At 37.9% G+C, this 15,305-nt stretch overlaps 1 protein-coding gene across 2 annotated transcripts in view; it reads right to left on the bottom strand.

The window, feature by feature from the left end:
• Nucleotides 1–15,305, bottom strand: part of MPDZ (multiple PDZ domain crumbs cell polarity complex component) — a 558,334-nt gene that overhangs the window by 105,400 nt on the left and 437,629 nt on the right. For both annotated transcript variants that reach the window (XM_089913222.1, XM_089913221.1), the window contains exons 26-27: nucleotides 10,429–10,533; nucleotides 6,498–6,590 (exon numbers count right to left, since the gene is read on the bottom strand). In XM_089913222.1, coding sequence (XP_089769348.1) covers nucleotides 6,498–6,590; nucleotides 10,429–10,533 — 198 coding nt within the window. The remainder of the gene's footprint in view (nucleotides 1–6,497; nucleotides 6,591–10,428; nucleotides 10,534–15,305) is intronic.

Raw genomic sequence — 15,305 nt, 5'->3', positions numbered from 1 at the left:
AAAAAATAAATGAAATTTTAAACTCTCATAATAAAGTATAGGGGCAAGGCCTCATAATATTGGGTTTGGCAATGATTTCTTGGCTATGACACCAAAGGCACAAGACAACAAATCCAAGAACAGACAAACCGGACTTCAATAAAAGTAAAAGCTTTTGTTCATCAAAAAAGTAAAATGGCAACCCACAAAATGGGAAAAATATTTGCAAACCACATATCTAATAAGGGATGAACATCCAGAATATCTAGAGAACCCCTAAAACTCAACAACAGAAGAAAACAAACAGATCAAAAATTGGGCAAACGACTTGACTAGATATTTCTCTAGGGATGATATACAAATGTCCCATAAGCACATAAAAAGATGCTCAACATCACTAACATTAGGTAAATCAAAAGTACTATGAAATACCACCTCACACTCAGTAGGATGGCTACTATCAAAAAAAAAAAAAGAAACCCAGAAAATAAGCGTTGGCAGGGAAAAATTTTAGAAATTATGGAGAAATTAGAACCCTTGTACACTGTTGGTAGTGATGTGAAATGTTGCAGCTGCTATGGAAAAAAGTATGGAAGTTCCTCAAAAAATTAAAAATAGAATTACCATATGATCCGGCAATTCCATTCCTGGGTATATACCCAAAAGAATTCAAAGCAAGGTCCTGAAAACATACATGTACAGCCATGTTCGTAGAAATATTATTCACAACAGCCGAAAGGTGGAAGCAACCCAAGTGTCCATGGACAGATGAATGAATAAACAAAACAGTATATAAATACAAAGTAACATTATTCAGCCTTAAAAAGGAAGGAAATTCTGACACATGCTAGGACATAGATCAACTTTGAGAACGTTATGCTAAAGGAGATAAGCTAGCTAAGTGAAATAAAGGACAAATCCTATATGATTCCACTTATATGATGTACCTAGAGTAGTTAAATCCATAGAGACATAAAATAGAATGGTAGTTGCTAGAAGATGCATGGGGTGGGGGATGGAGTTACTATTTAATGGGTACAGAGTTTCAATTTTGCAAGACGAAGAAAGTTCCGGAGATGGATGGTGGTGATAGTTACAGAGCAATGTAAACACACTTAATGCCACTGACCTAATACACTAAAAAATGATTCAGAAATTATAATAGGAAACACATTTTTTTAAATTCAAAGGAATAAAATGTGACGTATGTTAATTTCTGCAAATATTATTTGCTCAATTTATTAAGGTTTTACTAGTAGTAAAACAAGATCATTTTAAATACTCTTCCAATTATGTGTTTTATAGGGGCTGATAAATACTAATTTATTTCTGAAGCTGATTTGTTACAGGTTAATATTGGACTCATACTCCAGGCTGGGGCACCGATGAATGTAAAAGGACCATTTTCCAGAAGCTCTAATACTGCAGACATCAAAAAATTCAGCTACCCTCAAACAGATGGTACCTTCTAAGCTTAGCAACCCAATCAAGAGAGAGAACATTTCTGCACGCACTGTATCAGAAGCCTACCTCTGTAGAAGTCTGTCTTCCCAACAGAGATCTAGAAACTAACAGTCAGTGCAAGAAGAGCAGTTCTTGTTAGCAGCGCTAACAAGATCCTCCGTGACCTGATCCCAACACCACCTTCTAAATGCATCCCTCACAGCTCTCCACTTTCCTCTCTCCAGTCCAGCTACAATATCATCTTGCTGTTCCTTAGGTTCATCAGACATGCTCTCCTGCCTTGGGGCCATGGCGCTTGCTACTGCCCGTGTCCTGAATGTACTTCCTCTACCCACATAATAATCACATGAACTCTTATCTGATAATTGCAAATAGCTGTCAGAGTTATGGATGAGTTGAAAATACGTGTCTTTTGAAAAGGCGGGATATAAGAATAAGGTGATTTGCAGCGAGGTGTCTGGCCAAGATGAAGGAGCAGCTCAGGTGACTGGAAGCAAACAGAGATACTGAGTAGAAAGCTCTGAGATAGGTAATGAGACTGTGCAGTCTACTCCCAGCTGCAGGAAGGGGGTCAGCTGACACTGGACATCAGATAAATGAAGAAAGCACAGTCCAGCATGCCCTCAAACTTGACATTTGAGGTGCTCCCAGAGGAAACGAAAGGATGGAGGTAGGACTCCTGTGCAATGAGGGAGGTCACAGTAAGAAAAGACTGGGATAAAAGAGTACTACAGGTGGAGTGAGAGGGCAGGCAACTGGTCACATGAAGGTAGATGATGAAAGCCACATTTTCTTTGGTCAGCACTTTTTTCTTTATTAGAAATCTAAGATCCTAGAGATCTATTGTTTAGTCTAAAAGGATCTCACCATGATTCTTGATCTTAACAAATCTGTGAGAAAAGCTTAAACTAGTTAAAATCTTATTCATCATTTTCTTTCATTCTAGGAATTCTGGGAAAGACAAGAACCAACTTCTTCCATTTCCTAAGGTAAAATGGCAAAGTACTAAAGTCAGCAGAGTTAGCCATTGTGTTTAATATTTAAGAATCCAAAATACATAGATGGGGCTTCCTCGCTCTTCTTTTTTTTTTTTTTTTTTTTTTGTGGTACGCGGGCCTCTCACTGCTGTGGCCTCCCCATTACAGAGCACAGGCTCTGGACGCGCAGGCTCAGCGGCCATGGCTCACGGGCCCAGCCGCTCCACGGCATGTGGGATCTTCCCGGACCGGGGCACGAACCCGTGTCCCCTGCATCGGCAGGAAGACTCTCAACCACTGTGCCACCAGGGAAGCCCAGCTCTTCTTTTAAAAATGTAAAAAAAAAAAAATAAAAGAAAGAATGAAAGAAAATGTCTCCTAGGGCTCTTTGTGGTTGGTGTAAACTAGAGATTGGCTCTTATGATTCCCCGAATACTAAAAAGAGCAGCACAGCAAACACTTATTAAGGGCTTATCATGTGCTCAGCGTTGTTCTCTAAGTGAGTTCCATACACTTTAATTCTCAAATCACTCCTATGAGGTGGATACTCTTGTCAGCCCCAGTTTACAAAGGGAAGAGGCACAGAGAGGTTAAACAGCCTTTGGGTACCAGCACCTTGTGCTTCCTCAGGATGTGACACAGACAGTAAAGTGGTTTCAGATCCACTCCTCAGAGGAAAGGCTGTAACTCCTCAAAACATCAGAGCAGATAACCAAAGCCAGAGCTGCCAAAAGGACCCCAGCACTGAGGAACCAGACTCAGGATTCACGGAGCAGAACGTGGTAAACGTTCCGTGGAAAGAAAAAAAAAGAGACCTATAAAAGAAAAATTTTACAGAACATGTGCAGAGCTGGTTTTACAGAAAAACGGCAGCCTTTCTGGGGAACACAGGTTTAAAAAAGAGTGAAATTCAGAAAAGCAAAGGTAATACAGAGCTCTGAGGCCAGGCTGCTTGAACTTAGAACCAAGAGCTCCTGGACTCAAGTCCTGCCCTTCGGCTCCTTAACAACTGTGTGACCCTCTGCAACTTTAGTCTCTCTTTTACTTTCCTCAGCTGGGAAACGGATCCAACAAGAGTCTCGACATCAGAGAGCTCCGGTGAGGATTACGTTCATGAATACATGTAACGTGTAACACAAAGCTTTGGGACATACTAAGCAATCAGTAAATCTCTGATTACTCTTATTATGATGATTATAATCACGATTACTGAAGTAATGTCAACAAGGTATAATATTCAATTCATACGACAAATGTGTACCCCAGCACCTCAATCCTGTTATACCTATACATTGTTTACTAAGATAACTTACCATTTTCTACCCATCAGGTTGACAAAAACAGTTTTTAAATGATCATATGATGTGGTAACAAAGATGTGGGGAAAAGGAAACTCTTATATATTGGAAATAAAAGTAAAAAATTGGTATAGTCAATTTAAAAAGCAATTTGACAACTTCTAGTAAATAGTACAGTTAAATCTATGAGCCAGCAATTCCACTTTGGGATATACACCTAGATAAATTGTCATCCATACATATAAGAAAATAAGATATAGTTACTACACAGAATTATTATAATAATAATTAACTACTCAAATATCAATGAGAATAAACTGTGGTATATTCATATACTGAAATGCACTGCAACAAATAAACTGAATGAATTAGATATTTAAGTATCAACATGATAGATCTCCAAGACACTGGTTTGAGAGAAAAGTAAGCTGGAAAATGATACATACAGTATGATACAATCCTGTACATGAAAATCACACAAAAGTGCAACACAGATTATTTACAATCTTAAAATTTACGCTTCGCTAAAAAGTATTCTCTATTTCCACACAAAGTAAATTTTTCTTGACTGCATGAAAAAATGTCCTAGCAGGTTTCCAATGTTGTAAAGCATATTCATAACACTTGTTCCTCATTTACTAAAAGCTCTGGCTATTTTGGTAAGTTTCCTCATGAACTTCTATGAACTTTCCCCCCCAAATACCTTAGTGCTTCTATGTAGGTTAGGGAGGGCAGAGTGTCTTCTTTACGATTTATGGAAGCAGACATATCCTCTCTGTAAATTAGTTACTGCCTTTAGAGACACCTCTTAGGCTGACGTGAAGGCTAAAATCGAGGATAAAAGTATAAAAATCTTCTGGTCCATAAGTTACACCCTTCTCATAAGAAAATTTCATAATGATTCCTGTGTTCAATGCTTTATTTTCGTTGTTATGAGTAATGATGATGAAGATGCTGATAAGACCGACACTGACTGAGTGCTCACTCTGTACTGGGCACTGTACTAAGGACTTTACATGCATTATGATATTGAATTCTCCTCCAAATTTAAAAGGTTCTATTATTTATTTTTAAATTAAAAATTTAATTATTATTTCAAAAATGTTTCTTAAGTGAAGTACAGTTGCTTTAACATATATTAATGTCAGCGGTACAGCACAGTGATTCAGTATCTTTACAGATTATACTCCACTAAAAGTTATTACAAGATAATGGCTATAGTTCCCTGTGCTATACAGTATATCCTTGTTGCTTATCTATTTTATACATAGTAGTTTATATCTCTTAATCTCTTACCCCTAATTTGTCCCTGCAGCCTTCCCTCTCCCCTTTGGTAACCACTAGTTTGTTTTCTATATCTGTTATTCTGTTTCTGTTTTGCATATACATTTGTTTGTTTTATTTTTTAGATCTCACATATAAATGATATCATACAGTATTTGTCTTTCTCTATCTGATTTATTTCACTAAGCATAATATTCTCTAGGTCCATCCATGTTGCTGCAAATGGCAGAATTTCATTATTTTTATGGCTGAGTAGTAACATTCCACTGTGTGTATATATACATAAAGATAGATATATAATTTCATCTAATATTTATAATCCTATCTAACTTACTTCTGCCTCTTTCTTCAAATAAACAAGAAACTTAGTATCTTATAATATTTTTTCTGCCACAGATCTACCACTTATATTCTCAATGTGGGTAATAATGTAGAAAGACCTTAATTTCTCTAAGCAGTCTAAACAGTTTTTAAAAAGTCCAAATCAAAAAGTCATTTTAGATGGCTGAAAATGCTTACTGTCTTTTGTGAAAGCAACATAAAAGGTTTCCTATACTTTGAACAGGATTTGACCTAGAGAATGCTTACATGTGATGGCTGTAGCCTCAAGCTCATTGGTGAGCAAGGAAACTCATCAAACTGTACTACACATCTGCAGAGTAGAAATTTTTCTCTCTCTCGAATTTTATTTATTCATTGTAGAACAAATATTAAGTATTTACTATGTAAAAGGCACCTTTGTGATGGTCACTTTTAGATCTGTTTAGAGAAAGTACCCAACGATTACTTATATTTTACACTTAATGCAAAATACCTTACATTTTTCTTTAATTACTTTGTGTGTCTCTATATCTTGCCTCCCCAAGTGCATAATAGCTTCCTTAAAGGCAGTATTTATGCCTTACACTTCCCTGTTTTTCACAAAATCACCTGCCTCTCATCTGGGTCCATAATCGGGATTCAAAAAATTCCTATTAGACTGAATCTGATTCTACTCAGCAGGAACATGAAAATACACCTTGGTGATACACAGTAGTATATCCGAGCAGGTTTGGGGAAGTCGTCTTTTCTGTTATATATGAGATTCGTTCTAGAAAGAGCATGGGTTAGAATAACTGCAGCCTATGATAAGATGCTTACACACACATTTTGAATATATATACTTGAATATCTAGTTTCTACAAATGCTAGAAAAATTTCAAGTTAACATTTGGTGGTTTACCTAAGATCAACTCTACAAAAAATATTCCAACTACCTATGCCTAATTTTCTCTACTTTATTTAGTCCCTACTACGTGTCAAATCCTCAAATACATGTTAGTTTTAACCCTGTGTGATACAAATTATCTTCTCCACTGTGCCCATGTGGAAATGGAGGGTAAGGGATATTAAACTACTTGCTCAAAGTCACAGTAGCAAGTTGTAATCCAATACTTGAAACCACTCCTCCCTATCTTTAAACACCGAGTAGGTGGAAGACAGAAATAGTTCTTACCGCCTGGATTGATTCCAACTGCTGTATGTTGCATTTTGAAGTTCACTTTCTTCCCCCTCTCCTTCTTCTCGCTCTGGTAGCTCTGGAATGTCTCTGTTAAAGAGTTACACAGTCAGTACTCCCAAATCCTAGTAAAGCCATGCAAGGTTGTCTTGTATGTACTTTACTGTTGGTTTGGCTAAAAATGCAGAACTGCTTTATATTTTCACCATACTTAACTAATAAGTAGATAATAATTTACATTAAGGGGAAAAATAAAACCCGTATTTCATTTTACATAAAAGCCTTACATTAGAATCAATCTACTATAACTGAGTCTGGAGATACAGCAGAACACAAAGAATCTTGTCTAGTCTGTCTCTTTCCTAATGAAACACGGACGAAGAAAGGAAAGGCATGAAAAGAAAGGGAAAATGCCAGAATTTTAAAGAGAACTATTTAACAAGTTTTTTGGGGTTTTTTTGTTTTTTTTTTTTTGTGGTACGCGGGCCTCTCACCATTGTGGCCTCTCCCGTCACGGAGCACAGGCCCCGGACGTGCAGGCTCAGCGGCCATGGCCCACGGGCCCAACCGCTCCACGGCACAAACCAGGGCACGAACGCACGTCCCCTGCATCGGCAGGAGGACTCTCAACCACTGCGCCACCAGGGAAGCCCAACAAGTTATTTCTTAAATGCTTACCGTGCGCAAGAAAGTAGCAGCACCATGTGGGTTATAAGCTTGCAAAGCCCTGATCGATCCCTGGCCTGAAAGAGCTTATCATCAAGTACACCAGGAATGTAGCATTTCTGCTTCCTCAGGATGGACCAATGCTTTCCCTTCAACTTTTGAAGACAGATGGAAAATGCTTATGGTCCAGCTCAGCCCATCCAAAGGAGCCAGACACAGAATTCTCCTTACAGGAAGCAGTTTGCAGTATGCTTGTGTTCAAGGTCAGTTTTCAATTTCTGTAGGAATTCAGATTTTGCCAAATGCCAGGCATACAGCAAAATGTGTCCAATCTGTTACGTGACTATAAATAAAACCATAAAATAATAACCTTGTCAAGAAACATTTTGTTTTCCCAAAGGAACACTTTGCATCAACAAATGGCATTGTAAGGGCCATAGAGAATGGTTAAATCAATTACGGTGTGGCCTTACACTGTTAGTAAAAAATGGATTTCTAAAGAAACATGCCAACATGTTCTTTTGAAAATAGAGAAGGCTTTAAAAACTCTAATTCAATAAATGTTTGCAGTTGATTTTTATAGAAATTGAAAAAATCTCAAGACAGTATATGTTCAGATTATATCCATTCTCCCCTGACAGGAATAATGAATTTGATTCTACTCAGCATGAACATGAAAACACACCTTAGTGATACACAGTAGTATATCCGAACAGATATAATTCTGTCAAATTATATCATCTTCAGACTTTGAGATGAGAAGTCATCTAATCCAATAATCCGACTGTGTTTGAATGTTTCCCAACATTTCTGCCCAATAATTTGTCCAGGCTCTCCCTGAACGTCTCATTCTTTCTCTGACCTGAATGTTAGATTTTTGTTTTTCATCTTTTAAAAGGAAATCCGCCTGCCTGTGGTTCCTACCCATCGGCTGTGTGACTAAATTACCCCTCTGTGTAAATTGAGAAAGGAGACTCTAAATGAGGCTGGGGTCCCCAGAGCCTAAGCCCGACAGTGGGACACGATGGTTGAGAATGGATCCAAAGAAGGATTTTCAAAACGATGTTAAGTAGCTGACTGAGAACTAGTCTGAGTGAAGCTCAATTTGTAAGATGCAAGGCAGATACAAGGCCTAACCCTCTGGAAACACCACTGGAGAGAATATGATAGAAAAAGCAGGTAAGCAACATAGACAGGAGTGAGAACTTTGAAAGAGTACCTAAAATATTCAGTTCTTACCCCTAAAGCCCAAGCTGGGGGAGCTGCTCAGACCCAAGCACACACATTACATCACATGCTCCTGCCCTTTGAGCTATAAGATGATGAATATCCTGAGTCTTCTGATACAAAAACCCCATTCTCTTCAAATGATTCTCCAATCTCAAATCATTTCACTAACCCAGATATGCTCCTGTAAATGTGCTGATTATTCTTTATCCATCTTAGGCTGGGGTTTATGGGTCTTGGATCATGTGCTCCAAAGAGCAGAATGGACCGGTTCTGTTCCCCAGCACTCACTCAGCCAAGAATGAATTTTGCACTCATGTTTGCTATTGAATATCAACGAAATTTCTGTCAACTATAATAACTCTCTTTCATGTGCATTAAGGTGTCAGAAATTGGCACAAATTCACACAGTGAAGGAGCAGAGGTGAGACTTGAATTGAGGCCATCTTATTACAAAACCTGAACTCTCAACCTCCATGCTATGCTGCCCCATATTTTTATACTGGGCTTGTGCAATTCTTTGTTGGATCCAATGGTTAAGAACATGGAGCCTGACTGCATGCATCTAACCTTGACTCTGCACTTATTAGCCAGGAAACTTGGGCAAGTAACTTAACCTCTCCGGTGCAGATTCCTCCTGTGTAGGACAAAGACCGTTTTGTTTTGAGCACCCTTATATTAATAGCAAATATACTTTTTCTGCAGGGAAGCAGCTAGTCACAGCATTGTACAATTCAGGCCCTTCTCCTTTCTGTGCTGTGAGGGAAGCACAGTGCTAAAGTGGCTCTTTTGCTCCAATAGTAAATTTTTGAGTGCTTTTAAGGCCTCGGAACTTAGTAAGAATACCATGTTATCTTGGCATATTCTTTAATTAAGCCATCTGAAATGATATTTCAGAGAACACTGGAATTACTGATTTTACCACTTTAATAGGAAGTACCAGATAGCTGTAATCAATTCATGTCATTAACCCCGAGATGGAAATTCCAGACAGGAGTATGGCTGACTTTTGTGCAGGGTGGAATGAATACTCCTTTTCCCATAAAATTCAAGAGGCCCTAAGGGCCATAACATTCTTTGCTTTTATTAAACACATAACACACCTTTCCTCCCCTGACACTTTCTGGATAGCTGCAGCCAGGTGCAAAATTTGTAAAGGAAAGAGCAATGTGATATCGTGATGCCTGCAAAGTCACTGGACACCAGGGTGCCCTGGGATGTTAGAAATTTTGTGAGCAAACCTCAGAATGTTTGCAAAGCCATTTTTCTCTACAGCATGCTTAAAGAGAAATCTGTTACTCAGTTGCTAATGCAACTGAAAAAAAACAGGCCCACAGCTGGAAGTGTAAAGTGGTTCATTCTTCCCGGAAAAGCAGTATGACATTATTTCTCTCCCTGTGCTGAACTCAGCATCATCATCAAAACCTAGTTTCTGCCTTTCCTAATGGCGGGGTGGGGGGACTACTTCTCCTGTATTATTTAAAGGTTCTTAATACACTGCATATCAAAAGGCTTTAAAAAGCCATATACACTATTTCCTAACATGCATATATACAAAGACATTCAGCTCAACGTTCTCCAAAACAGTAAAAACATAACTATTGAAAATGTTTCTGAATCTTTATGTACGTTAATAAAGAAATAAATAAAATTTCTGAAAATGTTTGCTTATGAAAGAGGAAAAGTGATACAATACCATACAAATTGTAGGTTCCAGGGAGTTAATGAAATCATACTCATATCTGGGGTAAATTCCCAAAACTCAGTATGTTGAAGGTGCTATATTGAGTGGTACAACTAAAGATGTTTTAATTTCTTGATTTGATTTTTCACAGTTTTTTCCAAATTTTCCACAATATATGATCACTCCTTAAGTAATATGGGGGAAAGGGCTGAATATTTTTTAAAATCTTGAAAGAGAGAAAAGGAATTCAGTCTTTTTCATTTCTACTACTCTCTGACTCTGGATTCAAAACTCTTCTTTATAACTTGCTGCATCATTCATTCACTGTAGCAGATTTACAGTTTCACTTACCTGCCAGTGTAGGAAGAAAAAATATCCAGTGCCATTATTCCTCCAGATTGTTGTCCCAAACTTATTTTGAACTCTTCTAAATGTTCTGCAGGCACATAAGTAATTCTGGAACAAGACACAATCCATGAAAGCAAAGGGAAGCAAAGTTTTGCCTGTTAGGGGATATTTATATTTCCAAAATATAAATTGGAAATAATATATTTCCAAAATATAAATTTGGAAATATTTATATTTTCAAAATATAAAATAAAATTATATTGTCCCTTCACCTCTACTTTTTCACAGAACTCATTTAAATTGGCTTAACTCAGTAGAAAATCCAAACTTCAAAAGGATAAAGTATCCTATAGGCAAGAATAACAACAGAAATTAAAATTTTAAACACTGCTGATAAACTATGTCTTTACCAATAATTATATGGGGGAGGAAAATAGCATAATATCTATTTCCAGATGAGAACACTAACAGGAATTTTTTGAAATTAAAGAAATCTATAAATCCTTAGAAAAATAATTGTCAGTAATAACATTATTTTGTCCAAAGATTTTTGGGTTCCTTAGCAGAAACAAATGAGGTGAACTCTATTAAAACACTGGGTATACCAAATTACTTTACATTCTCCCATAATACACAATTAATTTTGGACATTAACAAGCATTATCAATAATCATATCCTAGCTTTATTAAATTATTAACTCTCAAGTCTGAAGTTAAACCATTATAAGTTTATGGAAAGACTCTGTTACTAATTTGTAGCAACTTCTTATATGTTCATTTTGGTTTCAGAGAAAAGCCTACTGTGTACACCTGAATGGTCTCTTACTAATTCAACAAGTGCTGGCTGAATGCCTGTAATGTGGAAGGCACAGAGTAAGATGCTTATTACAGCTATAATGCTTAGAAACTGACATTTGAAAATTTAAGTTTACTGCTGTCCTATCAGGCTGCACAACTGATTGACTTGTTTAAGTAGTCTGTTCCGAGATCCTCAAATTAATGAATAGTAAGGCAAGAGAAAGAATGCATTTGAAGTCGGTTCAGCATATTTGTACAAAGACACAAAAGTATGTATCAAAAATCAAAAAGACTATTAAAAAAGTCTTCACAAAAATCATGAAGACTATTAAACTGGCTAACCATAGCTTACCCATGAATACAGTAAGTATCAAAACCCTAGCACTGGGCTTCCCTGGTGGCGCAGTGGTTGAGAGTCCGCCTGCCGATGCAGGGGACGCGGGTTCATGCCCTGGTCCGGGAAGATCCCACATGCCGCGGAGCGGCTGGGCCCGTGAGCCACGGCCGCTGAGCCTGCGCGTCCAGAGCCCGTGCTCCGCAACGGGAGAGGCCACAACAGTGATAGGCCCGTGTACCGCAAAAAAAAAAAAAAAAAAAAACCCTAGCACTAAAGGGCAAAGGAAAAGGATTGTCTTTCATGTTATAATAAAATAAGAATTATACCAATGGCATAATTTATTGAGTGAGGAACATATATAATTTCAGACATACTGGTGATTTCCATAAAGAGCATTCACTCTGTGAGGTCGCTTAGGTTTAGAGTCAGAGGACACAGTTCTGCTGCTTCTCCAGAATGTTCTGGTAGGGTAAATCACCACCAGTGAATCTCCATATCCTCAATCACAAAAAGGATGTCACTTTTTATGAGACTACTGTAAGCCAAGAAGCACAATACAAACATAACACAGTGCTCTAACAGTGTCAGCCAGCTTGGCCACACCTGATCATTCTGGCATAAGCCGTGGACCCTTACGACACTTTGTAACACTTTTACCTCAAGGATCAAACGGAAGTAAAAAACACAGTTTCAGTGGATTTAGGACTAGGCTGGGTGAGAGAGCTGCATTTTAATTCTGACGCTACTTTATTTATTCATCTATAAAAACACCTTCTCTATAGTGTTACAAAAGTATACTGAATAGCAAATTTGCATTTATCCCTTCAAAAATAATGAGTCAAAAATGTTTAACACATTAGGCTGGGGAAGAAGACTGACTGCCTTTACACAAAGAAATATAAAACCTGAAAAGCCTATTCAAGAAAACTGGTATTATTTCTGAAGGTTCAGTAAAGTTAAAACTCACCTAAATAATACCTTAAGAAAAAAAGCCAGGAAGAGGTGAGGAGAAAAAGCTAGAACACAACAGGCAAAATAAGAATAATCAGTTAAAAGTATTTAATTTTTTAATCGGTTTGAAAAGGAAAAGCTGTTTCTATCCCAAACACTGTTGAAAATGAATTCTCCTCTATATTTATTCAAAGGTGTTTACCCTTTACCAAGAGGTGGGGGAGGAAGAGCTTTACAAATATTTTTCTTATATTTTAGAGCAGTGAGAAAGAGGAAAGAAAGCAGTTTTCATAAATATTTTAATTAGCCCAACACAGACAGCAAGGCCATCAGAACAAGCATCCCACAATGCATTAGCCCATGCAGAACAATTATAATACATGACTGGTCACACGGCCACACAAAACCTCCAGACACCAACCCAGAACACCAAACATTATGAACTACAAACTACATTATAAACACATTGAAACTGCTTATTTGAGAGTTGTATTAAAAATTCTTAAAGGCAAACTAACCTTAGGTTACATGTGGAGTGGAAGAAAAAGAATAGCATTAGTGATGCTGAAATGTGACACGGCTATTAATCCAGAGGTTGCGTCTGCATATGCAGACAGGATCGCTCCCTGAAAAAAGAGCTGGAAAGCTTAGTAGTAGGAAAATGTGATTTTAAAATGAGTTCACAAGCACCAGTACAATGTGAAAATGTAACCATCTCACAGCTCTGTTGGAAGTACGTTCTTACATAAAGGAGAAAAAAAAAAAGCCAAAATGTATATACACTGAATCTCTGTCTGGGTCTATCCCCACATCGGGATGTTACAAAAGCATGAAGAGGTTTCACAGACAAGTTGTAACACGCAGCCATAATGAGCTTTTGAATCACCATTACTCACACATAAAAGGGGGCTCGATCGTCAGCAGGTGCTGCAGAGAATCTAGAATGTGAAGCATACACCGCAGCATCTTTTTACAATGGTGTTAACAAATGTCAATGTCTTGTGCTGAATGTGAGATGCATGTATATGTAGTTAAAAGTGGGTCCTCCTGGTTGTTTTTTCCCCTTTCCACCTCCCTCCTATCTACACCTCCCCCAGAAAAGCATCTGCTCTTTACTGGTGTCTATAGCAGTGATTATTAACAAGCATAGAAAAATGTAACTGCAATCAATCTTTTATTCCTTGATCAGGAATTCATCCCACACTTTAGGTTAAGGCAGGTGAATTCTGATTCAGCTCGGTAATTATCTGGCAGATGTTACAAGCAGCTGCTGCTAAGCGCAAAACCCTGGCTATTATTACAGAAACATAAGCACTCCTGGCAAGGTGGAGTGCGAAGTGAGACAGGATGCATTCTGGTGAGGCTTCACATCTGGTTTTCCATAGAAAATAATGAAACCTGGAACTTACACTGGCTGTTCCTGAACTCTTGAAACTCAAATTATCTACCCAGGCACGCACAAACACGCATACACAAAGTTCCTAGTCATCTCTCGTAAGCGGCAAAAAAGAAGCCAGTGTGTTGTCTCAATAAGCAATGCTTAAAAAAAAAAAAAAAATAAGCAATGCTTTTCCTAAAACCAATCAGTTATATAACTGAACCAATTAGAGTCCCTTTTTTTAAGTCCCTGCAATACATTCCTCCACCACCAGCCCAGATTAAGCTAGCTTCCTAACAAGAAATCAAGAGGAAGTAAGAGACATGGATGGAGCCTAGATTAAAGCAATGACCACAACACTTAACTAGCACTTAACATTATGGTTCCATGCAGAGTAATGGAAGGACTAGACTTTCCATTTAGAAGGATTACCCACAGAGTTTTCAAGGTAATTTTAAACCTTTTGCTTCATGAAGGCAAGTGACAGGGAGGAGAAATGGCCAAAAACACCATGCAAAATGCATGGAACACACTGCTCAGCCCTGGTCAATCTAAATGGCTATCTGTTTTACCACTTGACACAATTTTTCTAAAAAAGGACTCTATGATTCTCATTTCTTTTTATCATTTACCCAATGAGTCAAAACTATAGCCATCCTAATCACAGCTTTAATGGGATACCTGAGGAGAAATCAATGTAATTTGTGGGTGTGTTTGTGAGTGTGTGTATGCATGCATGTGAGCATGTGAGAAAGAGACTGACTGACTGACTGATTTCCAGAGGAGGGAAGGTTGTAGGATTTTTCTTATTTTCTCTTTTTAATGTAAGATACTACATTACATTTTGCTTCCTGGAATCCTAAATCAATTTTTTATGAAACTAGCTCTCTAGATACTCTTCACAGTCTTAATAAAGCTGCTGAATGCATAAGTGGGTAAATCCTGGTGCTAAATCAGAGGGTGGGAAAACAAACAAGAAAACAAATCAAAACACACCCCCCAAAAAAACCCCCCACAAAATAGGAAAGGAGAAAAAGGCTTTGTAGCCTGAAAATGTACCTGACACCTTTTCTAGAGTTGACTAGGTACATGACTTACGCTAAATCAATGTCACAATGATCTTATTTTTGGGCCACTTTTTAAGATCTGCAGTACATTAGAACAGCGAGGTAAGGTTAAAACCAAGCACCGATTCTGGTGCTCAGTGCCAAAAAGTGGACAGGAGACCTGCATCAGGGCTCACGACATAAGACGTGCATTATCACACAATAAATCAAATGATCAGTTACGAGACCATCTGTATTTTATAGTACTTCAAAACTACATAAGCTAAAACCCCGGCAGTAAAGAGTCTCCATGTAGATCCTTATCATTCATCTTTGAAGCAAAATGAATGGACACTAGCCTGCAAGTGGT

The sequence above is a fragment of the Delphinapterus leucas genome, chromosome 6 (assembly GCF_059928025.1).
Source record: "Delphinapterus leucas isolate spDelLeu-1000000601 "Yukka" chromosome 6, BTC_Dleu_Yukka2, whole genome shotgun sequence".
Lineage (NCBI taxonomy): Eukaryota > Metazoa > Chordata > Mammalia > Artiodactyla > Monodontidae > Delphinapterus > Delphinapterus leucas.
Note: the sequence above shows the minus strand (reverse complement) of the source record. Positions and strands in the feature narration are given on the sequence as shown.